The following is a 27858-nucleotide window of genomic DNA, read 5'->3' on the forward strand; positions in this document are numbered from 1 at the left end:
GCAGTGAAAGGACCTCAGGGCCACTGTTATAATACCTTCCTTCTCTTCAATGTCTATAAGTTTGAGAATGAATTCCTTCAGCTGGGAAACTCCTTGTTGAATGGTGGGCTGTAGTGGAGCCATCCAGGATTCCTTAGCTCTGCTAGCTGGAGCATCCATGTTACCAACATTCTGTACGGCCTATAATGAGAATATGTCAAACTTGTGAATTCTCATCTACACCACTATACTAGTGAGAAACAAATGTGCAAGAACCAGAAACGCATAAGGAGGCTTCTGTTGATGCATTTACCTGCCTCCTTCACTTCTCTTCCTGATATTTGTCAGTCCTGCCTTACGTATAAGTAACCACACTAATCACAACTAATGAAGGCAGTAGCAGGCCTACACTGAAGCTGTGTGTGACATGGGCCCTGTAACATTTTAATTAGTTTTTTTAATATGTATTTGTGTATCTTCCCCTATTTAGTCACTATACCCTATGTATTATTTCATTTCTTGCTTCTTTAAAATACTTATTTAGGGTTGTTAGGTGGCTTCCAGATGCAGAGACAATAGGAGGAATAGTGAAAGTAATGTCTGGGTCACACAGATATCACAGGTTATGTACACTCCACATCATTTGTATAGAGAAGTATTTCCCAACTCCAGTCCTCAGGGACCCCTAAAGGGGCCTACACACGGTGCAATATATCTACCAATATGGACTATTAGTCCATATCAGTAGAAAACACAGTGCACATCGCACCGTGTAAGAAACGCCTTGCGACGCCTATGGGCGGTACCATGGGATCAGCATTGCAAGGAAAAATAGAGTGTGCAGGCAGGGCCAATATTGACTATGGGGATACTCAATTAGCCTCCGAAGAGACATCGGGAGTAAAAACCCCGGATGTTTCTTCAGGTGCTGCGGTCGGGCTATTTAATTAGCTCGGCCGGTAACGAGTGCAGTTACACCCGTAAACACACAGGTTCAGTGAAACCTGTGTATTTTCCGGTGAAATAGATTAAACCGGGGCTGTTATCTGGCATTTTGCTTCGCCAGCCTGAAGCAGATGAAGAGAAATCCCTGATAAGCCGCGGCACACGCCGGCTTATCGGGGCTAATTAGATAGCCGGTGGCGACACTTACCACCCGCAATCGTTGCGGGCAAATTGAATATCCCTGTTCGGAGGTTCATACCTCCGGTCAAAATATAGTCAATATCGGCCATTAGCCTGCATCGCATCCGTGTGTAGGTGGATTTAGAGTGCATGTTTTATAGATCTCTTAGTTGGGGCACAGGTGTAGTCATTACTCACTGACACATTTTAAAAGATCCACAGGTGGAGCTAATTATTTCTAATGTGATACTGAGGAGACCTGCAAAACAATGGACTGTTAGGGGACCCTGAGGAATGGAAACACTGGTATAGATAGATGACTCCGCTCACCCCTTCTTTTTCTTGCTCTCAGATACATCCAACTTTAAGGAGCAGAACACATTAGACGGTAAGAAATTAATAAACAGCAGTTCTGACTCAGACTAGAGACTAATGAACATGAATGGTCTGTCATGTTACCTGGACAGGAGGCTATAGTTATATGCACTGCTGGTACATTATAGTTGTCTGCCTCTGCTGCTGGAATATGTGCAAAGGCTCTGCTGGTAGACTATGGGTGCTCCCCTATGATGTCATAGTCAGGTATTGTTAGCACATAGCTATTATCGGTATGCTATTCATACCTGCCCTTTATTATTATATAGCATGCTTGCCTACCTGACCCTCTCCATGAGGGAGAAAATGCTCTGTTCCTGGACTTTCCTGGTAATGTATGATTGCCATCACCTGTGGTGAGCTAGTTAATTGATAAGAAAGGTGTTTCACCACAGGTGATGGCAATCATACATTACCAGGAAAGTCCAGGAGCAGAGCATTTTCTCCCTCATGGAGAGGGTCAGGTAGGCAAGTATGTTATATAGTCATCAAGTAGACTGCTGGTACAGTATGAACATTAACCTATGCTGTCATATAGTCAAGCGTAATGCTCGTATAATATAGGCAGCCAGGTCTGCTGGCATATAATCGTGTGTACTTCAGATACAGTATATTGTGGTCTATAGCTGTGATCATCGTAGAACCAAGAATAATCTTGGATATTGTATATGTGATCATTTTAATTGGATGGAGAGGAAACCAATATGGCTAGTGCTTGTTTATGAAATTCAAATGCACCAATAATTTGACAGGAGCAGTGTAATCTGGAGACTGAAGGAGGTTGTCTTAAATCTGTTCTCCTACCTAGCTTTGCAACTGACTCTTAGATGTGAGGTCCAACAAACACCAACTTGTGTGAGATGACTGGTGCTGACTGCAACCGCTGTAACCTTTACATGCTGCCAACCTGAGCCTAAATTACAATTTATAAAATGTGTTTTTTTGCTGCATCTGGCTGTATTTTCTTTGTGTTGCCATTATTGTGTAGTGAGCACTTCATGTTCTTCCACACCGTATCTCAGTTCTCAAAGTCTCTGAGGGGTCGATTCAGTTGTTTTGTGGGCACACAAATGTATTTGGCGCCCACTGGTGCTATTCAATTGTTGCCCCTTTGGGCGCACATGCCCCGTATGTGCGTCCATTAGTTCTGGATTTAGCAGTGCAAAAAGTCTAAAGTACAGGTTAGGTCACTCAAACTCCTGTTTCAGGAGTTTACACACATTTCAGCTCGCACCTCAGGAGGCTGCAAGCTGAAATGTGTCTCCCCAGCTGCATGCGCGCCCGAACGGAGCAACAATTTAATTGCTCCGTTGGGCACCATCTAGTGGCGGCCGGGGAGACCAATAATTGAATCGACCCCTGAGACTGTCTTCCCCACTTTTCTGATCATTATGAAGAGCACTTGAATCACAGTACAAAAGGCTTCATGCTGAACTTATGGTGATACAACCTGCAATGGAATCTCTACCTTTTGTTCCACTTGATAATCTCTCTTTGGCCACTGGAGGTTGTAGAGAGGCATTATTCACTATAATTTGTGGAGAGAGGATTTTACAGAAAACTTTTTCATCCGTTATAAATCAAACTTTTTATCACAGCAGAACTGTATCTCCTTCTTTTCAGTTCACTAGTGTTCTCTTTGGTGAGGTTATCTCAGCTACCAGCCAATAAACCTGAATAAAACCATATAGACGGGCCGATGCGGGAGAGATGTGTGCTGAGGGAACCGCTCAGCACATATCTCTCCTGCCGCTCAGCACAGCCCGATCTGTGCTGAGCGTGCGGGGGGAGATGGGGGCGCTCACTTCACCCAGCGGGTGAAGTGAGCGACCCTCTAGATTGGCCTGCATGCAGGCCAATCTAGCAGCAGCGGTAGCGATGCGCGGGGCTGCGCATCGCCATTGCTGAGGGGGCTACACACGGAGCGATAATGCTCAAATTCTAAACAATCTAGTCAGATTGCTTAGAATATCGCTCCGTGAGTACCCCCCTTTAGTTAACTAGACATGCCAGTAAGATCAATAAATCCCTTATACATGGAGTTCTAAAAAAGAAATAGACTTAAGAGAATATGCTTAATTGATTATTTATTTATTTGATTAGATTTTTTTTGTTATTAGACACGTATAAATGTATTATTTACTTAGCATGTTAGCACATTTTTTGCATAGATGTGTCCTCTTACATCTTTGCTCTGTACGCTAAGTCATGGTACGCATAACGCATGAGTGCCGTGTGACTCGGTAGCAATGAGCGTCTTTTTTTGTTTATTTTCTTCCCGCTAAAATGCATCTTAGACACAATAGCATGCACAAGCAGCTTCTGCTGATTAAAATGATATGCAGCATGACTGTATTTTGTGTGTGACTGTGGCTGTATTTGCATACAAAGTGCTATGCTACATGGAAAACACTGTAACGTGGCATTTCGAGTCCCGCCATGGCTTGGCGTGACTTCAAGGGCTGTTTAGCCTGACTGCACCAATGATGTAAGAGGACACATCTGTACTTTTATCTTATAGTTACTGTACATCAGTCTGATGTACAGTATTATGTGTAAAACAAATCAGCACAAAAAAAAACCTACTCAACATAAAAAGTATGGAGTATAGTGAGTAATAAGGCAATTAAGTAGGGCAGCCATATTGGAATAATGGTCCCAGTGAAACGTTTATGGCACTCAGCCCTATACATACTGTACAAGCTGAGTTACCTTAGCTAAGAGGAGTAATGTTCGGCTTGTGCGGGCATCAGCATGCTTCTCCCTGAGATGGAAGAGTTTAGGCGACATGATTGCAGGGGAGAAAAAACGTAGACACAAGAAACTGGTCACCGCAATGAACTTCACATTCTGCAAAACAAGAAACCCAGAACAAATAGAGACTGGTTAACATTAAGTTGCATAGCACAGGATGCTTTGGGTGCCACATCACTTCTAATCACTCTCATTTCTATTGTATGTGTCATGTCTCACGATATATGTGTTTCATGTGTTGTCATGTATTTATTGCAGAGCTTTGCATTTTGGTAAAATTTGTCCCTCCTGATTTCCTGTAGCCAGGTTCTGATGTCATCAGTCCTGCCCTCATCCTGTCCTCAGCTCTGTGTGTGTCTGCCATTTTAGATTCTAACCAGCTCTGGTAAATCATCATCTTTTCACCTACTGCTGTTTTGTGCATAACTACAAGAATATCAGCTTGAAATAAACCCTCATCTGTATTCTTCACACATGTCTTGATAGTTGAGTTGACACTATCTGACAAGGTCTCTCGGTGTAAGTACTGGTTAATGTAGACATATACCCAGAGTAACTGTCTGAAGAACACTACACTTACAGCCTAGTTATTGAGTCAGAATAGTGAAAAGATGGTTGATAAAAACTACCAGTAAGCCAGTTGCAGCTTCTGCAGATACAAATACATAACAAGCTTGCCTGTAGTGTAACAGGAAATCAGTGTTTGCAGCTATAGCACAGCTCATTATAGCATAACCAGCTACAAACTTACTCTAGCTTTATTCAGATCCATTTTCCTGTGTACTATCATGGCTGAAGGAAATACAGTTCCGGCTATTCAGGATGAGCAATGTCTACAATCAGAACAAGGAGAAGTTATGGATCTCAACTTGCAGTCTAAACGCCCTGCTAAGCCTACATGGAAGGTAAAAGAGAATCTTGAAGGTAGGAAACATGAGCTTTCTTCCACTGTCCTAGACTTATGGCAAAAATTGCAAAGTCATATGTCCACCATTTCTCAGCCTGTTTGTGAAGTGTCACCGCTAGAGGGCGCACTAGGACAGCTTTGTTCAGTATATGAACTTTATAAAGTGTCAAGTAAGGAATATATAAGCATTTTGAAGAAACTCAATAGCCAGGATTCTTTAGAAGAACTGCAAAACTTTAATCGTCTTAATTTGGATCGAGACAGTCTATTGCGTGAAGTTAAGTCTAAGACAGCAGCCAGAATTGCACAATTATTGGAAACATCATCACGCATTTCTGTGTCCACCAGGCGTTCAAAACGATCATCTAAGTCACGTAGCTCAAAATATTCCATGCTCAGCGAACCACTTTTAAATGCACGTGCAGAAGCAGAAACTGCTAAAATACAAGCCGATTTTGCACAACGGAAAGCAAAAATGGAATCTAAAGCAGCACGTGAAAGAGCAGAAATTGAATCTAAAGCAGCACGTGAAAGAGCAGAAATGGAATCTAAAGCAGCACGTGAAAGAGCAGAAATGGAAGCTCTAGAGAAACAATGTGAGTATGCCACAGCAATGGTACGGTTAAAGGTTTTGGAACAAGCTGGCAGTGGAAGTGAAAGGGACAGCATCAGTTCAAGTGAAGTGGATGTGGAGGATCCTCTTAAGCGCACAAGAGACTATGTCCTAAGTCAAAACAGTGAACCCCTGATTGCTGCAAACATTCCTGACAGTGCGGACATCCTTCCAGGGGACATCCTTCCAGAACAAAAAGACTCCAATCCCTATGCAACACGCCACATCCAAGTTCAGTACAATGCACAATCACTTGGTCATCCTGACCCATTTTCACACACCACAGTGCACCAAGGCCTAACACCCCAACAAACTCAATATACAAATGCCTGGTCACAACCCAATATGCCAGTAAGTCACCAAATCCCTGGCAACCACACAGTTCCACATGCAGCGAGACCTACAGACTTTAAACCAGCTCTTAGGATGAATGCCTATGCACCGCCCTATCTCCCTATGTCTCTTACCCAGAACACCACAAATAATATGAACAGCATATTACACCCAGCAATTCTTTGCCCAAAGTCAGAGAAAACAGACATGTCAGACTTTGCAAGATTCATGGTTCGTTGTGAACTTATTAAGACCAGCCTCTCTAGGTTTGATGACCAGCCTGAGAACTACAGAGGTTGGAAATGTGCCTTCAGATCCACAACTAATAACCTTGGTATTACTGCTGCTGAAGAACTAGATCTGCTGATCACGTGGCTGGGCCCACAGTCTACAGAACGTGTCAAGAGACTCAGATCCGTCCACAGTGATAATCCTGCGGCAGGCATCATTGCTGCTTGGGAAAGGTTAGAACAAAGCTTTGGAAGTCCTGAAGCCATAGAGAATGCTCTGTTCAAACGGCTGCAGGATTTTCCAAAAATATCCGGCAAGGACAATGAGAAATTCCAAGAGCTCAGTGACCTACTCTTTGAACTCCAGCTGGCCAAAATGGACACTCACTTACCTGGCCTCAGTTACCTGGACACAGCTCATGGGGTAAACCCAATAGTTTCCAAGCTGCCATACGGTATTCAAGATAGGTGGACTACACTTGGGTCAAGATATAAAAGAGAAAATCGAATCTCCTTTCCCCCCTTTTCTTACTTCTGTGAGTTTGTCAAGAACATTGCGGAATCCAAGAATGACCCAAGCTTCTCCTACAGTGAGTCAAGTCATCCTGGTTCACCTACCCCCAAGTTTGACAGCCCACGCTCTAACTACAAGAACCACAGAGGTCCAGTATCAGTGAAAAAGACTGAAATCCTTCCCACACCAGCATCAGCTCTTGTCAAGAGCAACCAAGGTGATAGGATCGAAAACCCCAACCGCATGTGTCCCATTAATAAGAAGCCACATCCCCTCAAGAAATGCATCGGTTTCAGAAAGAAACCCCTCCAGGAACGCAAGGAACTTCTAAAGAATTTTGGGGTATGTTTCAGATGCTTCTACTGAACATTTTGCTAAGGACTGTAAAACTGCTATTAAGTGCATAGAGTGCGGCTGTGAGAACCACGTGCAGGCACTGCACCCATCTCAACCCAATACTACACCCCCTGCACATTTCCCCTCTGCACCAAGGCATGGCGGGGAGAATGCAGATCAAACAGCAAATCCTACTACTGTATCTTCTTCATGCACTAGAGACTGTGGGGAAGATCTCCGGGACAAGTCTTGTGCAAAGATATGTCTAGTCAAAGTATACCCCAAGGGACAGCCAGAAAAGACTTTAAGGGTGTACACCATCTTGGACGACCAGAGCAACCAATCACTCGCAAGATCAGAACTCTTTGATCTGTTAAACTTAAAGGGAGATGCTTACCCTTACACCTTGGGTACCTGTAGTGGAATTACAGAGGAATCTGGAAGAAGAGCCAGTGGACTGGTTGTAGCTTCTCTCAAGGACAATCTTGAGATACCCTTACCCACACTTGTTGTATGTAATGAGATACCATCCAACGAAGAGGAGATTCCTACGCCAGAGGCCGCTCTTCATCACACTCACCTAAGGCCTATATCCAATGAAATACCAACCCTTGACAAAAATGCAAAAATCTTACTTCTGCTAGGTAGAGACATTCTCAGGGTACATAAAGTACGTCAACACATCAATGGACCAAATGATGCTCCATTTGCCCAACGTCTTGATCTAGGCTGGGTTATCATAGGCAATGTCTGTATAGACAAGATGAAGACGCCTACCAAGATTTCCTCATTCAAGACAAACATCTTGCTTAATGGTCGCAGCACCTGTTTTCAGCCATGCCCACATCATTACTGGGTGAAAGAGAAGCTGGGCAGCAGTAATTCGCAGCATAGCCATCAAGATAACATGAACATGGTCCTGTCTTGGGACGACAGTCTCGGATCGACAGTGTTCAATTCAACAAGTGAGGACAACAAGTTAGCATCTGCGAGAGAAGATAAAGAATTTCTCAAGATTATGGACAAGGATTTCACTCAAGACGATTCCAACAGCTGGGTAGCACCTTTACCCTTCAGCTTTCCAAGAGTTAAACTAACAAACAATCTACAGCAAGCAGTTGCTAGATTTTGCTTTTTAAAACGAACTCTAAAGAGGAAACCAGAGATGGAAAAACATTTTGTGGATTTCATGCAAAACATATTTGACAGAGATCACGCTGAACCTGCACCACCAGTAAAGGAAGGAGAAGAATGCTGGTACCTTCCATCCTTTGGTGTGTATCACCCACGGAAACCCAATCAAATTAGAGTGGTTTTTTATTCCAGCGCTCAGTATGTGTTATGCACACCAGTGCCTGCAGGAATGTACTGGTGTCTGAACTGTTATGCACACCAGTGCCTGCAGGAATGTACTGGTGTCTGAACCGTTATGCACACCAGTGCCTGCAGGAATGTACTGGTGTCTGAACGGATAGGGATGCAAAACAAATGAACTCACAGACAGACTGGGGAATATGACATTACGTACACAGAAGGTGATAGGGTAACAAAATAAACACAAAGTGAACAGAGAAGCCCAGAGGCTAAGAAACTGGGTGTCTCCCTAGTATTAGGAATGCTCAGATGGAAAAAGCAAGTGTTTTAATACGTAGAGAACCCGAAATGCTGTTGCTAAGGGCAACAGCAAAACCCTAAAGGGTTACCAACGGGTGTGGCAGTAAACTCCTTGGTCAGAGATGGAATGATAGACACAAGGAGAGTCTCCACAATCCTAATCCTCACTTGCAGTGCACAGGTTCAGCTTAATGCCACTAAACTGACACCTGAACACATTGCACAGTGAGAAAGGATTTAGGCAGGCAAGTCTGAGAATACAGCCGCAAACTTGCTAAGTTCACAGAGTAGCAAAAGAACCTCAGCAAGTTAAACGACTGACTCCAGTTTTACTGCTAGGTCTGGATTGGCAGAGTGTAGTACCAAACCCCAAGGCCTATTTGCAGTAAGCAACAACATATACAAAGCTACACAGTACTGGCTAACTTTCAGGAACTGGCTAACCAACAAAGATTCAGCAGCATCTGCTTAACCTGAGAAGAGGCCTTATATAGCAGGTGCTGTCCACGCCCCACTCAGACCTCACAGACTGTGAGCACAAAAACCAGCACCGGATCCCCTGCCGTGCACAAAGCCTGTAACCACTGCACAGCAAAAGACCCGAACCGGAGTATCAGCTGCGCTCAGGCCAATCCGCTAGCACTTGTCTCCCGGTTGCCATGACGACGTGGCAGCACAGGGCAGGAGACCCTAACAGTATGATGACGTCTCCCTCAACAATCTGCTCCTTACTGGGCCAAACCTAAACAACAGCCTCATACGAGTGCTAATTCGCTTTAGAGAAGAGCCTGTGGCAGTAGTAGCTGACATCCAGCAAATGTTCCATTGCTTCATAGTCAGGGAAGACAATCGGAACTACCTGAGGTTCCTGTGGCACAAAGACAACAACGTCAATAATGAAGTCATAGATTACCGGATGAAGGTACATGTATTTGGCAACAGCCCTTCTCCTGCTGTAGCAATCTATGGACTCAGGAGAACAGCCCAGGAAGGTGAGAAGGACTATGGATCTGACGCTCAGCATTTTGTTGAAAAGAACTTCTATGTTGATGACGGACTTAAATCCCTACCCACAAGTAAAGAGGCAATCGATCTCCTCACCAGAACACAAGAAATGCTTTCTGTAGCAATCCTCAGGCTCCACAAGATTATCTCCAACAGCCAGAAAGTAATGGAAGCATTTCCTTCTGATGATCATGCCACCAACTTGAAAGATCTTAATCTTGGTTCTGATGTTCCTCACATACAACGCAGCCTAGGCTTGCTCTGGGACATTAAACAAGACATATTTACATTCCAAGTATCAGGCTATGAGAAACCTTTCACCAAACGAGGAGTTTTATCTGTCATAAACAGTATCTATGATCCTCTTGGATTTGTAGCTCCAGTCACCATTCATGGCAAGATGTTGCTGAGACAGTTAACCAAGGTGAACTTAGACTGGGACACTCTATTACCTATTGAGCAACAACAAACGTGGGAGACGTGGAAGAAGTCGTTGAAGATATTAGAACAACTCCAAATACCACGTTGTTACACTCCCAGCTCCCTTTCAACTGCCACCAGGAGAGAAATCCACATTTAGTCAGATGCATCGATGGAAGCCATAGCCACAGTAGCCTACCTAAGGATCTTTGAAACCAACAACAAACTACACTGTGGATTTGTCCTGGGTAAAGCCAAATTAACCCCAAAACCTGCACACTCTGTACCAAGACTCAAGCTTTGTGCAGCTGTGCTAGCAGTAGAAATTGATGAAGTTATAAAGGATGAACTGGACGTTCCAATTGATTCATTTGCATTCTACACAGATAGCAAAGTCGTGTTTGGTTATATACACAACCAAACAAAACAATTCTATGTATACGTCAGCAACAGAGTAGAACGCATCAGAAGTTTCTCCACTCCTGGGCACTGGCATCACATCACCACTAGCCTTAATCCAGCTGATCGTGGAACAAGACCTTCACCAGCACCCAACCTTTGTGACATGTGGTTGTCACCTCCAAGATTCTTATATGATGATCCCTGCTTACCTCCTACCAATACCAACTATGGGCTGGTCGATCCCAAGTCCGACAAAGAAATTAGGCCTACAAGCTCCACGCTCTACACTACCATGACTACAAAACTGAAGCTGAAGTCACACCGTTTTGAGCGCTTCTCAAGTTGGTCATCCTTAGTACGAGCTGCTGCTCGCCTAATCCACACTGCTCACTGTTTTTCAAGGGATATTTACAGACGTCAGTGGAAACAGGTTCAACACCTGTCCAATGTGTTTTGGCATCGCTGGAAGACAGAGTATTTACATATGCTTCAAAGTCGTCACAAATGGCAGATGTCAAAACCCAACCTCCAGATCAGTGACCTTGTTCTTTTAAAGGATAAAGAGGCCCATCGCAATGAATGGCCAATGGGACTTATCACCAAGGTTGTTCCCAGCGACGGTGGAAAGACCCGTAAGGTAGAGGTTAAAGTGACCAAAGGAGGCTCTGCCAAAGTTTTCTTCCGTCCAATCACTGAACTAGTACTTCTTCTTCCAAAGGAAGATATCACATAAAGAAGGACATGGCTACTAGATTCACCTCATGATGGGAAGTATTCTACCTCAAACTTCCAGCTATGATATACCAGACACCTTATTATTTGGATCATACTGTGGGTTGGTGGAAGTGTTTGCAAGTTGCGGCTTCCCCAATCCGAAGATGGGTTTAGTACTTGGAACTTGATCTAACATTTTCCTTCTGTTATGGATTACTGAACTTATTTCTTGTTATCGTTGTTTATTGTTACAGGTTTTCTATTTTGTCTTTCAGGTCGCAAGATTAGTTCTGGACTTCATCTAAGGACATTACTATAATGTTTGATTTATCGTGAAATCTAAAGATTTCAGACGGGGTGTGTCATGTCCCACGATATATGTGTTTCATGTGTTGTCATGTATTTATTGCAGAGCTTTGCATTTTGGTAAAATTTGTCCCTCCTGATTTCCTGTAGCCAGGTTCTGATGTCATCAGTCCTGCCCTCATCCTGTCCTCAGCTCTGTGTGTGTCTGCCATTTTAGATTCTAACCAGCTCTGGTAAATCATCATCTTTTCACCTACTGCTGTTTTGTGCATAACTACAAGAATATCAGCTTGAAATAAACCCTCATCTGTATTCTTCACACATGTCTCGAAGGTTGAGTTGACACTATCTGACAAGGTCTCTCGGTGTGAGTACTGGTTAATGTAGACATATACCCAGAGTAACTGTCTGAAGAACACTACACTTACAGCCTAGTTATTGAGTCAGAATAGTATGTGTGTCAGACAGTTTCCTTCTCTTCACATAGCACAGCAAGAGAACCCATGCTTTTACTGACTGTTACATGGAATGGTTTTCAAAAGAAACGGGAGAGCCCATTCTATTAGGTTTTGCTACTTGCACACATACAGGATACAGAAAGTATTATTGTTACATACCATGTGTTTATTTTCTGGGAAGCGCTCTTCCACCCGCTTGTAGAGTTGCCGGAAAGTAGCCCGTATTGTGGCCGGGCATATCTTCACTGACTTGGCTATTGCTATAAGGAGGTCGGTCAGGTAGGACTGGAGATGCTGAGCACTCTGAAGGATTATTTCACTCTCAGTCTGAATCCGATGTAATCCTGAGCACCTAGGAGGAATAATGCACATATGTATCCTTCTTCTTATACATGTACAATGCATAATGTATGTCTGACAATGCTTTGTAGGCTTTTTAAATATTAACAAAATCCCAGCATGTAATTTGTTAGAGATACACCATAATTAGTTCATAGCATTCACTTGCTATGCAAAAATAGTACTTTATTTCTGAAGTACATTAAATATGTGGGTGTATCATAGCTATTACCATTTCCAACAACACCCATTTCAGACTGATCTGTAAATAAGTTAAACATAGAAAACCCTGAATTCCCTGATAATTCCCACCTCAGAATTCAGCACTTCCTCTATATATTTTTAAAATAAATTCTTTATTGAAGTTTTTCATAACAGAAATTTCAGCATTTCCACCATATATTTTGTAACCGCACTTAGATGGGATTATATACTGTAGGAGTTAGGTGAGGTACCACAGAGGATTCACCAAGACTTGTTCTCCGCCTTTTCCACTGCGCTAGGGTCGGTCCCACAGTCAGAGAGCTACAGTTTAGAGTGCCGCGGAATGATAGCTAAATGCAAATTGGTGGAGGCAAATTCTATTGCAACCCACTGCTTTTCCTGTGAATTCCGATACCTACTATTCTATAAATGACAGTAGACTGGTAGTAAGACAAAATCATAGGAAGCTGTCTTCTCCCTTGGGATTTGCGCCGGAACAAAACCTGGTGCTTAAATCTCGGCTTTCTGCCACTCCACACAAAATCTCGGACAACATTGTGGACAGTCAATAAATAACAGGGTGGAAGGGTAACAGGTATTGTTTGGAACAAATACAGTATAACAATCTAGGGAGCATACTAATTTTACAATATTCATTCTACCTAACCAGGAGAATATTGCTTGAGCCACTGAGAGAAGTCCGGACGTATCTTGTTCAGAAGTAGAACATGATTTAAAGCATAGTCTAGGTAAACTGTGAGGTATTACTATTCCTAAATATTTCAAATGAGTGGAATGCCATGAGAAAGGGAATGAAGCCTGGATAGCTGAAACAGTCTCCACGGAGGCAGTACTATATAGTGCTGTGGACTTGGTGTAATTAATTTTAAACTTTAAGAGCCAACTGATGCAGTGGAATTCCCCCATAGGATTGGGAAGAGATATCACCAGGTATGTTATGACCGCCAGCAGGTTGTCCGCAAAGAGAGCGAGACGGTAGTCCTGGGAGCCCACCGTTAAACCATTTATGTTGGGGTTAGCTCTAATCGCCTTCGCTAACGCCTCCATACAGAGCACAAAAAATAAGGGCGAGAGAGGACAACCCTGTCTTGTGCCATTAGTAATTTGTAGGGTATCGGATAAGAACCCATGCCGAGGGCACCCGATACAACGAGTGTACCTAATCGCCTCAAAATTGCATATGAAACCCCAGTCCACCCGATCAAAGGCCTTTTCCGCGTCTATGGTGAGAAGTGTGCTATCAAATCAATAACTTTAGTGGCTTTATCGTCAGCCTCTCTCCTCGGAACAAAACTGACCTGGTCAGAATGGACAATGCTCGGCAACCACTGGTTAGCCGTAAGTTTTGCATGTAGTTTAATATCAACATTTAAGAGAGAGATTGGCCTATAACTTTCAGGTAGACATGAATCCTTTCCCTCTTTAGGTATAAAGGTTATATGTGCACCCAGGGACTGGTCAGAAAACAGGGTCTGCTCTGGCACAGCATTACAGACCCGTAAAAAGAGGGGAATCCACTCCTAAGGGCGGCCATCAGCCCTCTGCCTTTTCAAATCAGGCGCCGATTTGTCAGCCAGTCTGAGCTCGCAGACCGGCAGTGGTGAGCTTTGATCAGCTCATGTGTATCTGGCACTATTAGGGGCATATGTGTATCTGGCACTGCGGGGTGCATATGGGTATCTGGCACTATTGGGGGCATATATGTATCTGGCACTGCTGGGAGCATATGTGTATCTGGCATTATTAGGGGTGTATGTGGCACTATTGGGGGCATATGTGAATGTGGCACTGCACTACTGGGGGTATATGTGTGTCTGGCACTATTGGGGGCATATGTGTATCTGTCACTATTGGGGGCATATGTGTATCTGGCACTGCTGAGGGCATATGTGTATCTAGCACCGCTGGGGGCATATATGTATCTGGCACTATTGGTGGCATATGTGTATCTGGCACTGCACTATTGGGGCATATGTGTATCTGGAACTATTGGGGGCATATGTGTATCTGGCACTGCAATACTGGGGGCATATGTGTATCTGTTACTATTGGGGGCATTACACTACTGAGGACATATGTGTATCTGGAACTGCACTACTGGGAGAATAGGTGTATCTGGTACTATTGGGGGCGTATGTGTATCTGACACTGCACTACTGGGGTCATTCTGTGTATCTGGCACTCTACTGGGGTCATTCTGTGTATCTGGCACTCTACTGGGGTCACTGTGTATCTGGCACTCTACTGGGGTCACTATGTGTATCTGGCACTCTACTGGGGTCACTATGTGTATCTGGCACTCTACTGGGGTCACTATGTGTATCTGGCACTCTACTGGGGTCACTATGTGTATCTGGCACTCTATTGATGTCAGTAGGCAGCATCTAAGTCAGCAAAAGTCTCCAGCGACTCAACTTGACCCACCTCTTGCGTGAAATCCAATTGAATGGTTGCTAAGTGGTTCTTAACTGTCTCCTGTTAACAATGTTCCATAAGTTTCTGGCCTTGCTGAATATCCTGCTGTGTCGTCAGAGAGCGTAAATATTTAGCCGACCTCCACACTCACACTCACACTCTGGGATGATGGTGACATGTGAGGTGAGTGCGTTCCAGGAGTCTCACAGCCTTCAGTGCCGTCTGAGGCCATATGTCAAAACCTTGGATCAGTAGGTTCAGGCATGGAGATTGACATAGCCCCAAACAAAGTGTGGAATGCTGAAATCTGGAACGCTTTAGCTGAAGATTTTTTAAAGGTATTGTGTCTCTCCATAAGGTAATGCTTTGGGATGGTCCAACGTGGATTCACATATATAGGCTCAAAAAAGAATATGGTGTAACATGACAGATTCCCCTCAACACACCGTGTTCATGGCTCAGCAGGCATCCTCATGCTGGGAGGAGGTACATCCATACTAAGGCATATTATAGAGGTTTGAATAAAACTGAGCAGAATGTTATCGAGTGAAACATTAGCAGACCACCACAAGAGGGAGCCAAATCTCCAGCACTGAAGGCTAAATAGCTGGTAGCTGGAAATCCAGGGCTTAGGGAAATAAAATCATCAAAAGAGATAAAATGGCAAATATAATAAAAAGTACAAGGTCAAACTGCCTTGCAGACAAAGGCAGTGCCAGCGTGTAAATGGGCTTAGTTGTACAGAAAAAAACTAGGAGCATGGACCATCACCATATATAACATGGGTGTGATGGAGACCAATAATATGAAAATATGGAAAGAGCACGCAGCCAAACCACAATATGAGGAGATCAAGTGGGTGACACCCAGGTCCAGAGGGGGTATAATAACAGCAGTCCAGGTACAAGGTGAGTGAACTGAAAGAAGATGGCCCAAGGATTGAAGCAGCCCCTCTGCTCTCCTTCTCAGTCATGTGGTGAACGGGCAGCTAAAGGTGAGCAGTACGATCTGATGTAGGTGTAGAGAGGGGAGGGATAACAACGGTCTCAACTGTAGAGTGTGGCCTGTCCCCCCGGCCATGGATGCCCCCAGTGAAAGCATCTGTAACTAAAGGTCTTGTCTTGTAGTCATGGACAAAGAGATACATTGAACTGAGTTGAGACACATGACTCAGCTCAGTGGAGTGTCTCGGTACATGGCTCTTTTGTAATGCATTGCAGACTGTGCACATGCAGTGAGTGGAGAGAATGCTGGCAGTGCTGGGACTCGTGGAGGGAGTGACTCAGACGGTATCATGTCTTTAGGTCGACCACTGAAGGTCAACAGTGAGTAGGCCGACACTGATTGAAGGTCGACACATGACTAGGCCGACAGGTATGCAAGGTCGACATGGTCATTAGGTCGATATGGGCAAGGTCGACACACAAAAGGTGGACACAGGTTTTTGGGGGTTTTAGTACCTTTTCACACCTCCTCTATCTAAGTGGGCATAAAGTTGGTTAAAAACCTTGTGGCGAGCGTAGCGAGCCACAGTGCCCGAATCACAGCGAGCGAATGCGTTTCAACTGTCGGTCCCAGATGGAAAAATCGGGTCAAGAACCCTCCCCCCCCAAAAAAAGTGGTGTCGACCTAATGACCATGCCGACCTAGTCATGTGTCGACCTTCAGTGGTCGACCTAGTGACTGTCGACCTCGACAGGGTCGACCCAATGATCGGCACCCGATTCAGTGTGTCAGATATTCAGCTGCACTGAATGAATCAATGAATCTCGTCCATTTCCACTGAGTCTGCATCAGTCTCATAGGCAGTGAGTGACTCATAATGTGTCAGCTATTCAGCTGCACTGAATGAATCAGTAATGAATCTGATGAGTCTCCACTGTCCCAACTCACCCCGTAATGTCACTAATGGGGCATGCCACCCCTTGCAACTTAACTGATGGGGCGTATACCGCCTTGCGGCCAGGCCCCTGCTATAGCAGCCTAGCGTGAACACTATATGTTAATGTGTCTTCTTCCTAAATGCCCTGAGCACACTAACATCAACCTATAAATAAGCCACAATGTGTCTTAATTGGGATGTTGTCAAAAGGTCAACAATAGCACAATAGCAAAGTCAACATTCATAATTTCAACACCACAATGTCAGCATTTTCCAGGACTGTGGATGGGTGAATTGTTGATACAGCAGAATGACAGAAGCTTAGGAGTGTTGGGGGGGTTAGGATTAGGCATTAGAGGGAGGGATAGGGGTAGGGATTAGGGCTAGGGACAGCCAAGAAATACTTACTAACAGGGGTTAAAGTGAGACGGAAAGGGGCGGAACTGCGTTCTGTCAGTTCTATTTGAAGACAACGCAGTTCCGCCTCCTCTAGCTCACCTAAACCAATTTCAGTCCTGCGCTGCAGGGAGATGCCGGGCGCCCGCTGAGATTTTATTACCAGTGGGCGCCCGACTCCTTCCCCACAGCGGCAGCTGGAGGCAGGAGCTCACTACAGAGCTCCGGCTTCCGGATCTGACAGTGTGCGGCGCACTATGGGAGAGACGTCATGACGTCTCTCCCATAGTTTCAAGGAGCGGGCACCAGACAGAGGGCAGCGGTCAGACGCAGGAGCGGAGCTGGTGAGTATTGTGCTTATTTTTTTATGTGTGAGTGTAAGTGGTGCTACTGGGGCAAACTACTGGAGCTAAACTACATGGGGGCTAAACTACATGGGGGCTAACTACTGGGGGGCTAACTACTGGGGGGCTAACTACTGAGGGCTAACTACTGGGGGCAAACTACAGGGGGGCTAACTACTGGGGGCTAAACTACATGAGGGCTAAACCACATGAGGGCTAACTACTGGGGGCTAAACTACTGGGGGCTAACTACTGGGGGCTAACTACTGGGGGCTAACTACATGGGGGCTAACTACATGGGGGCTAAACTACTGGGGATTAAACTACTGCAGGCTAACTAGTGGTGGCAAACTACTGGGGGCTAAGGGGGTAACTACTGTGGGCAATGCTACATGGGGCATAACTACAGGGCTTTACTATTGGGGGCACTACTACATGGGAGAATATTTCAGGGGGCATTACTACTGAGGGCATTACTACCGGGTCACTACTACACAGAGGCATTACTACTGGGGGCAATACTACACAGGGCATTACTCCTGGGGGCACTACTAATGAAGGCGTTGTATAGGGGGCACTTCATAAGGAACATCACTCCGGGGGACATAAGGGGCACCAGTACTATGGGCTCCTCATAAGGGGCACTACCACTACAGTGAACATTGCATAAGGGGCACTACTACTGAGGGCATTGTATAAGGGGCGTTACTGCTGTGGGCATTATTTGTATTAGGGTGATACTGCTGTGGGCTTTGTGTATAAGGGGCATTACTATGTGGTGTAATGTGAATAAGATTGTGCTACTGTGTGATGTAATTTGAATTGGGGATACTATCGTGTGACCACGCCCCTTTCTTTTTGAGACCAAGCCCCCTTTGCTGCGCACGCAATCCCTTTAGAACTAAGGCGCTGGGGGGGGGGGGGGGGGCTCTAGGGTCGCTTTAAGCACTGCTTACTAGAATGCCAGAGAATCAGAGGTCTGACCCGGAAGTGGCGGCCACATGTACGCCGGGGCCAAGAAGATGCTGCTGGACCCGCTTAAGGTGCCAGAAGAAGGTAAGTCACTGCTGGGTTACCAGGACGAAAAGTCAATATTCTACGGTTATTTATTTACTACCAGTTATTTATATGGCACACACATATTCTGCAGTGCTTCACAGAGAATATTTGGTCATTCACATCAGTCCCTGCCCTAGCTTACAATCTATATTCCCTGCCATATGTACACACATGCACACACACATTCATCCCTATCTACATGATGAATGCCAACATTATGACTGTCGACATTTTGTATCCACATTGGTAACAATTTATTAACAACAAAGATGAACAGAAGTAAAGTGTATACCACCCCACCGCCACCTGAGATTTACAGATAGAGGTGTCTGATTCAGATGTGGTTGCTAGCAGCAGTGATAGCGTTGTTTGGTAATGTACAGTAACTGAAGACGTCTATTACAAACAGACACCTCCTGCTGCAGTAGTGATCCGAGCTACCCCCCTAGGATGCAGCATTGGATCACTCACTCACCATCACCCATCGCAGAGGCCAGAAAATCTCTGACCAACAATGGGGATCCTTGGCCTCCTCCCACCCCCTAAACCATGGCAACAAGCCTCCATTTTCACAAACGGAGGCCATCGTCGCCCCCTCCCCAACCCCCAAATGGCATCAGACTGACAAACACTGATAGTCTGCTGCCATCCTGCTTGCTACATCGCAGGACCTGTTTGCGCACGTGCAGAACGGGTCCTGCGCATGCACAAAGTACTGACCATCAGTACTTTGCGGCATGCGCCACAGCAACGACTGGACGTGAATGAAGGCCAAAGAGCAAAACATGTTTGTTTCCTTTTCAGTTTCCATTACCATTCTAGTGTTATGAATTGCCATTGGTGGGTTTTGTTGCTCTTTAAACTGGTTCTTCACTTATTAAATAATATTGCCTCCAAATATATCTCTTCCCTAAAACGGGACTGTTACCTGTGTTTGGCAGACTCTCAGCACTCAAATATAGCCGTGACCAGTGCTCATCGCCTGCGCTGACACCTTGGCTGTGAATGAAACCCAGCTGCTAATTGAAAGAGTTGTGTATTTTGTAGTCTATCCAGGGGCGGATTTAGTGGTTAGGGTGCCCCTAGACATAACAGTAATGACCACCCCCGGCCTGCCTCATTTTATTGATTGGTTATAAGACCTCAATTTAATAAAATAATAAAGAAAAAATCCACTAACTATGACATTTTTTTATTTTTAACTATGTGTACATATTTACTAAGTAGGACAGCTTACAGAGTTAGTATGTCATGTCCTACCCATTTACACTCCATTCAAGATGGCATATGGTACAGCACAGTGGAAATATTTTGCAGTTACTGGTACTTTTTGTGCTGACAGTACCAACACAAGCATCCAAGTGCCGCCCCCAAACAAGTGTCACCCCTAGGCACGTGCCTAATGGGAAATTCGCCACTGAGTCTATGTTAAGCTAAGGACTAGAAGGAAAAACAGGAGGGACCATAATACCCCTGCCTGCAGATGTGTTCTTAGAAATATACATCTAGGTGAAACCCATTGGGAGTCCATTTGACACAGTATTTTAGCTCCTAGGTGGAGATGTTTAATTGTAGTTTAGAGATGACATTTCTGTTCACCTCAGCTGGACCCATTTAGCCAATAACCACCTGCCTAGCATGGTCGCATCATTTCTGACCACACCAGGCAGTAGTGCATTATCTGATCTGGTCGCAAATGATGCGACCAGTCATATATATATAGTGGCCGGCTGCGTGCAAGATAATCTTCCTACAGCCGCCAATCACAGACAGGCCTCTCTGTCTCCTAGCACCTTCCTTCAGTGTCTGATGTACTGCCAATCACTGCTGGTTTTTTCCAGTTAATTGGTTAAATGCAAACTTGCATAAAAATTAAGTTACAATTACTGAATAAGGCAGGACCATCATCAGATAAATCAATTTCTGCTAAAACAATGTTTTGGCACTGCAGACACAACACAGAACAAACAGTCATACGGATGTCATATCAAAAGCATTAATTTGAGGTACGTGCTCTTTTCCTCTGTAATTTACTGGAAGTGTATTTAAGTTTTTGTTATGAGTCCAAGAATTTCATGTCATGTGCTTCCGTTTTTATCCTGTGTGTTTGAAAAACAGCAACACAGGAAAGCCAAATATCTAATCTCTGGTCACTCTTAACATGTTTGTGACCGTAACATACCTCTCCATGTCCTTACTCCCCACTGTGTGCGGCTCTGCAATAGGTTGAAATCTTGCCATGGGCCTTTTGAAATTTATATATAACTTTATTTTATTTTATTATACATGGTGGCACTTATATAGAACAATAAATCTCAGACGCAGTGGACAGACTCACAGCTATGCTAGATGACCAGATATGACAAATCTAATATTTCCAGTAATATGCGTTAAGGGGAAAATAATAATCAATAATGTGCTCTTTGATCATTATGGTAGAATACATTGCTCAGGCTACAGTGAAATGTATGGGCTGTATCAACTATTTAGGTATTAAGGAGCTTATGTATCAATTATTGGGGTTCAGGCCGGATAATTGTAATTTCTTATTCCTATTCACAGCAATAAGAAAATAAGTACCACCCAGGTGCAGCAATGCTCACATGCAGGGTACAAGGTTTTTGTGATGTGTTAGAAGTGAACTGATCGCATCAGTGGTCACATAAGTACTAACTCAGGACAACCAGTATGCTACTGCTGAGGAACCCTCTCCCGGTAGATTTTATGAAACGTAGCCCATAGGCTTCACAGTGGCTAACGCCATCTTCAGATGATGTTAGCTGTGGGGTCCAAACTGACAGGATCGCAACCCCTAGCCTATGGGGATTGTGACTGCTGCTGGAAATGGAGGGATATCTGCAGCGGACCCTTCATTGTCGTGATATTTTATATTTGTGAGTATCCACCAAAACATTTTATATCTCTTTGCTGTGGTCACATTAAACATCCCTTCTAGTCGCACCTAGTCATGAGCACACTTACTAACACCATGTGTCTTTTTGTGCATTTTCCCTGAAAATTTGTCTTATTTGCATCGCTATGTTAATAAGACACACAAACAGACTCTGCTGATTAAAATGATATGCGGCATGCCTAAATTCTGTGTCCGTCTGCTTTTGTATCTGCATACGAAATGCTACCTTACAATGTCAGTGGAAAACACTATAACGTAGCATTTCGTATGCAGATACAGCTGCAGTCGCACACAGAATATAGGCATGCCGCATATCATTTTAATCAGCAGAGTCTGCTTATGTGTCTTATTCATGTAGCAATGCAAATCAGAAACATTTTTGGCAAAAAAGACGCCAGACGTTAGCAGAGTTGCACGGGAACTTCCGGCTCACTCGCACGATGCATGATGTATTGAGACTAGATGTATGATGACACCTCTGTATGCCAAAAAAACTGAATGATAAATAGGCCCCTATGTGACTACAAGTACAAATACTAAAAAGCTGTAACATTAAAAAAAATCAGCTTACCCAGCTTCTTTAATCTCAACTTTACCGGGATCCAGTTCAATATATTTTTTTTCTTCAAAGATACGATTTATTGTTGGTCCAACAACGCTATGCAGATATTGTGTTCCTGCCACCTAAAAAACAAACATTATTTTCTTTAAATTAAGAAAAAAGGCATAAAATATTTGACATAAAGATATTCATTCCTTTTATTACGCTAAGTGGGAGACATAATTTAATATATATTGACTGACTGGACAGATTTCCAAACAACAAATCAAACTGGACACATTTCCGAACAACAAAACAAAGGACAGGATTTACTGTATGGTGTGTCATTTTCAGCTTTGTGTTATCACGCACATTAATCAGAGGTATTGTGCTAATTAGTTTGTTGTTTATATGAAACAGGATTGCCTGGTCAGATTGATTCAGACGTAACACTTTCTTTATCAAAACAGTGCATTACTGCCAAACATATCTGTGTTCTGGGAAGATAACAACCACATGACAACATAGAGTTTTCCAGTAACAAAACTGCTTCAGATCAGTACTTACAGGTTTCTATATTGATGGACATAAATGTGATAAAGGGATATGCTTATAGGGTTAGTGAACTGAAACAGATGCTATATAAAAGGTAATAATGTCTACAGGGAATCTAAGTACAATTGAACTGGCCTGAAATATATCATTTACCTTAAGAAATGATTCCATTGATTTTGAAGCCAAGGAGTTGCTTCTGAATAATGTGTTTGGCTCATCTGTGGCAATACATACATTCATTTTAAAATGCAAATATCAAATATAAACATATGAATATTAAATACATAAGTTTAAATTAAAAGAAGCAACAGTCATACCTTTCCACTACACATTGTTTTGTGATCACAATGATACTTTTATGGAACTACTGTTACTAGGAGAAACACATTTGCTTTGCATTGTCTGTAACAACTTCGATAGAGCACTTTGAAGATGTTTTCTGTGTTTCTAAGGTGAACTAAACTTAGAAAATGCTCCTATTCACACCTTTACAAGATGAAGAATACACATACTGAGGATAATTTATGAATTGCAAAATAAACGGTACTTCATTTTGTGTAATAACTGCCAACAGCTGCCTGCTATGTGCGCAATAAATATCTCACCCACAGCCCAGATTCTGTACTGCCCCTTTAAAATCAGTCAGCACCTACGTCTAGGGGTTTTGGAGGTCTAGCTGGAAATATGGATGGTGGAAAAGAGAACAATGCCTTCTGACACTTTAGGATCACCCCTTTCCTTCATTCAACTATGCTCCTAAACTCAAACCTTTTTTTTTTTAAATTGGTAGGAAGGCATCCGGAAATGTATATTTTCGTAGAAAGGTGCAAAGAGCGTACCGATTAGAGAAAATGTTACATTAGCGACATTATGGACAATCAGATGTAGTTTGGCCAAGATTTGAGTACAAGCAAACTACAAGTGCTTAGAATTCCTAACTAAACAATATGGACTCAATTGCTGCTTGAACATAAGGAGAAAACTTACTGCTAACTGCTTCACTATATCTAGGACTGTCAAAGTATTCCTTCAGCAATACAGATGTGTTCACATACACATATCATCAAATCGCACCAACTGGCCCTGTTTAGCGCTACATGGACTTTGCGACTTAACTGCGCCAAAACAATTACTCCTAAGTACCTAGAACACTATAAGCATACTAAGACGCAAAACTGAGGAAGGAGTAGCATGATAGAGAAAAACAGACACAATCTAGGGAAAACAAGCATGCCAGATACCCTGCAGTGTTGGACTGGGGCATGAGGAGCCCACCAGGGGAATGCAGTGGTAGGGGACCATGTTTAGGAGTGTGGCCAGCCACCACAGAAGTTCGGCTAACCATTAGAGAGTCTATGGTCTGGGCCCCTTGATAAATATATACTGCTAGTGCATGCATGATAATGTACCAGATTAATAACAACAGTGAACTGTAGAAAATACAGAAAGTACTGTGTAGTATAAGGTAACATACTGTGGGCGGGATGTACTAATAGACATCGCTGGCCATCACAGCGATGCTAACTGCATATGTATTAACATATGCAATTGGTATCACAATGCGATGACAGTTGCCCCCTGCGAAGCTTGCTGGTCCGGGGGAAAGGGTGTACAAGGATCTCTGTGACCTCCCAGCCCAGGGAGGTGACGTTTGCAGCCAGTCACAGCAGGACAGCTGGCTGTGTTGCTGGGGGAGGAGGAGGAGGTGGTGATCCAGGACCGAGACGGAAGGCTGCCTGCACACAGGTATGGGGGGGTCGGTGTGAGCGCCTCAGGCGGCGGGATGCAGCAAGAAAACCATAGGCTTCTATAGGATAAAGCCATAAAAAGCTGCATTTTTCAATTAATACATCCTGTCCTGTATGTATAATGTAAAATTCAAATGGCCAGTCTGACCTGATCCCTAGAGGAGTAGGTGGGGGCCTACCAAGGGTTTCCCCCGTACCCCTGGCGGCCAGACCAATACTGGCCGATACGGGTAACCCGCACCATGCATCATTATGTTTAATCTGCCACTTTATACCAATCTGATAATTACCTAGTACACTATAAACAAAGTAAGATGTAAAGCTGAGGAAAAAGTATGTGTATAAGGCCACATCTGTATAATTTGTACTTTTGTCATAGCAAAGTATACATAATTAGCTTAAATAAATATATTAGCAAAAACAACAAAAAATTATTCTCAAACAGAAAATTCTCAAATGTGGTTTGAATAGTGCAAAATGGTGGAACCTCCTGTGATAATCCTGCTCTTGCCCCTGAAATCGGGAAGACTGTCTATACAAAGCAAACCCTACTTACTTGTTTTGTCAAGCTCAAGTCTGAAGAGCAGATCCAGGAATTCCTTTGCCAGCCCTTGTCCTAAGAAGGTCTTAACAAGGTTGGTGGCCACTTCCTGTCTGCATTCAGCAGATGTGGTCTCATCTATTAGAGTTATTAAATGTCCACTTTTTTCCTTTTAGAAATAAACAGAATTTTCAGATTTTGTGCATAAGCTATTAAAGGGATAATATATTTTTAGTTCTCATTTTTAAACTATAGTCAGAAGTTTAATGCCATTTAAGAGCAAATAAATAATTTCTCTTAAGAACTGCTCTTTTATTGACCATTTTAAGATCATAAATTAACCAGATAGCATGGACCTATAACTGTTTATTTTTTCAACTATTTAATTATTTTGTTTGACTTTGCTGGGGTATTCCATTAGTCGCGATCATTTTTCTCCCGACAAAAATGGCCAATTTTTGACTGATGGTCATTACCGGGCTATCCAAGAGCCCTTTTTTCAGGAGCAAAATCTCCCATTTTTGGCTGATAGCACATGGGATCTGGGGTAAGTATCCGGACCGACGTGTTATCGCAGCTCTGAGGGCTGGTTATCTGGGATTATGAGTCGCGTGTCTGCGGCACGCAAAACGTAATCCCTGATAAATGGCGGCTATCGTGGTAAATTGTAATCTAATCCATTGGCTGCGGTAAATTACCATGGCGAATTGGATACCGCCGTTTGCTGTACAATATGACATACAGTGTAACGTAATTAAATAAAAATACTGTATTGTACAAGAGTTTGTACATTTTCAATTTGTAAATTTTAATAGCATTAAAGCAACTGAAGCAGATAATTAAATTGTTAAACTTAGCAAGTCAGCAAAATACAGTAGGATGGGCTCCAGTACCCAAAATAAACAGTTTACAGTATTCTCAATTGCTGACTCACATAACAGTATCCAAAGGACATAAAATTTAGTAAATTAGAGAAAATAAAAGCAAACATAAACACAATACTATGAGAGAGATGTATCGAACCTTGGAGAGAGAAAAAGTGGAGAGAGGACTATCCAATCAGCTCCTGTTATTTTTCAAACACAGTCTGTAATATGACAGTTAGAAGATGATTGGTTACTACTTAAACTCTCTCCAAGCCTGGTGATAACATCCTAAACTATACATGCATTTGATCATGGTTTATGTCAGTTTTTCCCTGTAAACATTTATAGAAAAGCACAAGTATCATGGACAGAGTAAAGGTGGACAAGGCAAAAACAGATGGTATGTAGTTATCATAATGGAAGTGTAATGCAGAGGTTCTCAAACGCGGTCCTCAAGGTACCCCAATGGTCCAGGTTTTAAGTTTATCCATGCTTGGCCACAGGTGACTTAATTGGCACCTCAGTCAATTTGATTTAACCATGTGGTGCCTTGAGGGTCGCGTTTGAGAACCTCAGGTGTAATGTAAGAAATGTATAGGTGGGATCACCAGCTGCCAATATCACAATCATTACTCAAGTAGTCTTAAGAGTTGAGAAATCCAGTGCTGTAATATAGATTTCTTGGCTACAGTAATCACTACCATCAGAAATTAGATGAAATGGGAATGGGGGAGGTCAAATTCTACCTAAAGATATTGGAAAAATATAAAGCTTCATAAAGTTTAAGTTGGAGGTCAGTACCACTACTGAGGGAGGACACATTTACCCCTAAAAATATGGCTATTTTTCTACAACTCCACAATTACGTGTGATGGTGGTATTTGGAGTCTTGGACTTGGGGCGATTGTATCCGTCTACGTTTCAGTAAAATGTTTCCATTGGGCTGAGGGAATATAAATTCTATTTAATATCCTCAGGTGGTTTTCTTAGAGCATCGGTATGGAGTCAGTGTGGCATAAAGTCATGCTCCAGTCTATCAAATCTTTGAATTCTTCACTCCAACACCGCTAGTAATCACCAAAAGACATAATACATTATATTCTATAAGGTCTAGGTATAAATAAAAATTCAAACAAAATAGCATTAGGTATAATGGTGCTTTGAAATAATAAAATAATTATTATTATTTATAACTCTTACAAATAAAAATTCCATTTATTTCAGCGAGAAAAGGTCAATATTTAATTTAATCTGCCTAGTTCTCAGTGGAGTCAGCAGGGTAAAAAAGCTATATAATGACTATATAAAGTGTATAAAGTATATATTGACGCACCTATAAGAGCACAACAAAAATGGGAATAGTGTAGTCCAAAGGCCGACTTCAATTGTTTTGAAAGTAAAATGAAGCGTCCAGGGTCCAATATGTCTTCTATATACATTATGCCCTTGTGTTTCCACAGTTTGTAAGTACAGTTTTCTGTAGATGGATTGAAGGCGACATTGCCCCATAGTGGAATATAGTTGTAGAATCTAGAAAATTTTATTGATGTGGGACCATGTTTTTTGGGTGCCTTTAACCAGCACATTCTGATGAAGGCATAAAGGGATCAAATCTAGGAGAGTGTAGCAAAACTGCTGGGCAAAAGGGGGGTGGGGGGTGGGGGAAACATTTATTTGAGTACTTTGTTCATGTTCCCTAATAAAGAAGTCAATACAAAATATATCTAAATAAAGCAGAGCAGGAGAAATCCAGTATGTTCGGGACACATACAGTAGATCAAGTTCTTTTTGGGGAAGGAATGACCTGTTCAGCCCTAGCTTTTTATACTGGCAGTAACATTTTGAAAACATCTGTGTGCATTTAACAATATCTATGTTGGTCATATTGACAGTCAGCATTGGCATAGAATATGAGGGTTAGGGGAAAATTATACCTTTCTAAACTGCT

The 27858-nt window shown here is 43.1% G+C and overlaps 1 protein-coding gene across 2 annotated transcripts in view; it reads right to left on the reverse strand.

The window, feature by feature from the left end:
* The window catches only part of LOC135030582 (ras GTPase-activating protein 4-like), a 450090-nt gene that overhangs the window by 25093 nt on the left and 397139 nt on the right, over positions 1–27858 (reverse strand). For both annotated transcript variants that reach the window (XM_063953945.1, XM_063953944.1), the window contains exons 10-15: positions 25060–25213; positions 22909–22973; positions 22231–22343; positions 12245–12437; positions 4192–4329; positions 36–180 (exon numbers count right to left, since the gene is read on the reverse strand). In XM_063953945.1, the coding sequence (XP_063810015.1) occupies positions 36–180; positions 4192–4329; positions 12245–12437; positions 22231–22343; positions 22909–22973; positions 25060–25213 (808 nt within the window). The remainder of the gene's footprint in view (positions 1–35; positions 181–4191; positions 4330–12244; positions 12438–22230; positions 22344–22908; positions 22974–25059; positions 25214–27858) is intronic.

Source organism: Pseudophryne corroboree, chromosome 2 (assembly GCF_028390025.1).
Source record: "Pseudophryne corroboree isolate aPseCor3 chromosome 2, aPseCor3.hap2, whole genome shotgun sequence".
Taxonomy (NCBI): Eukaryota; Metazoa; Chordata; class Amphibia; order Anura; family Myobatrachidae; genus Pseudophryne; species Pseudophryne corroboree.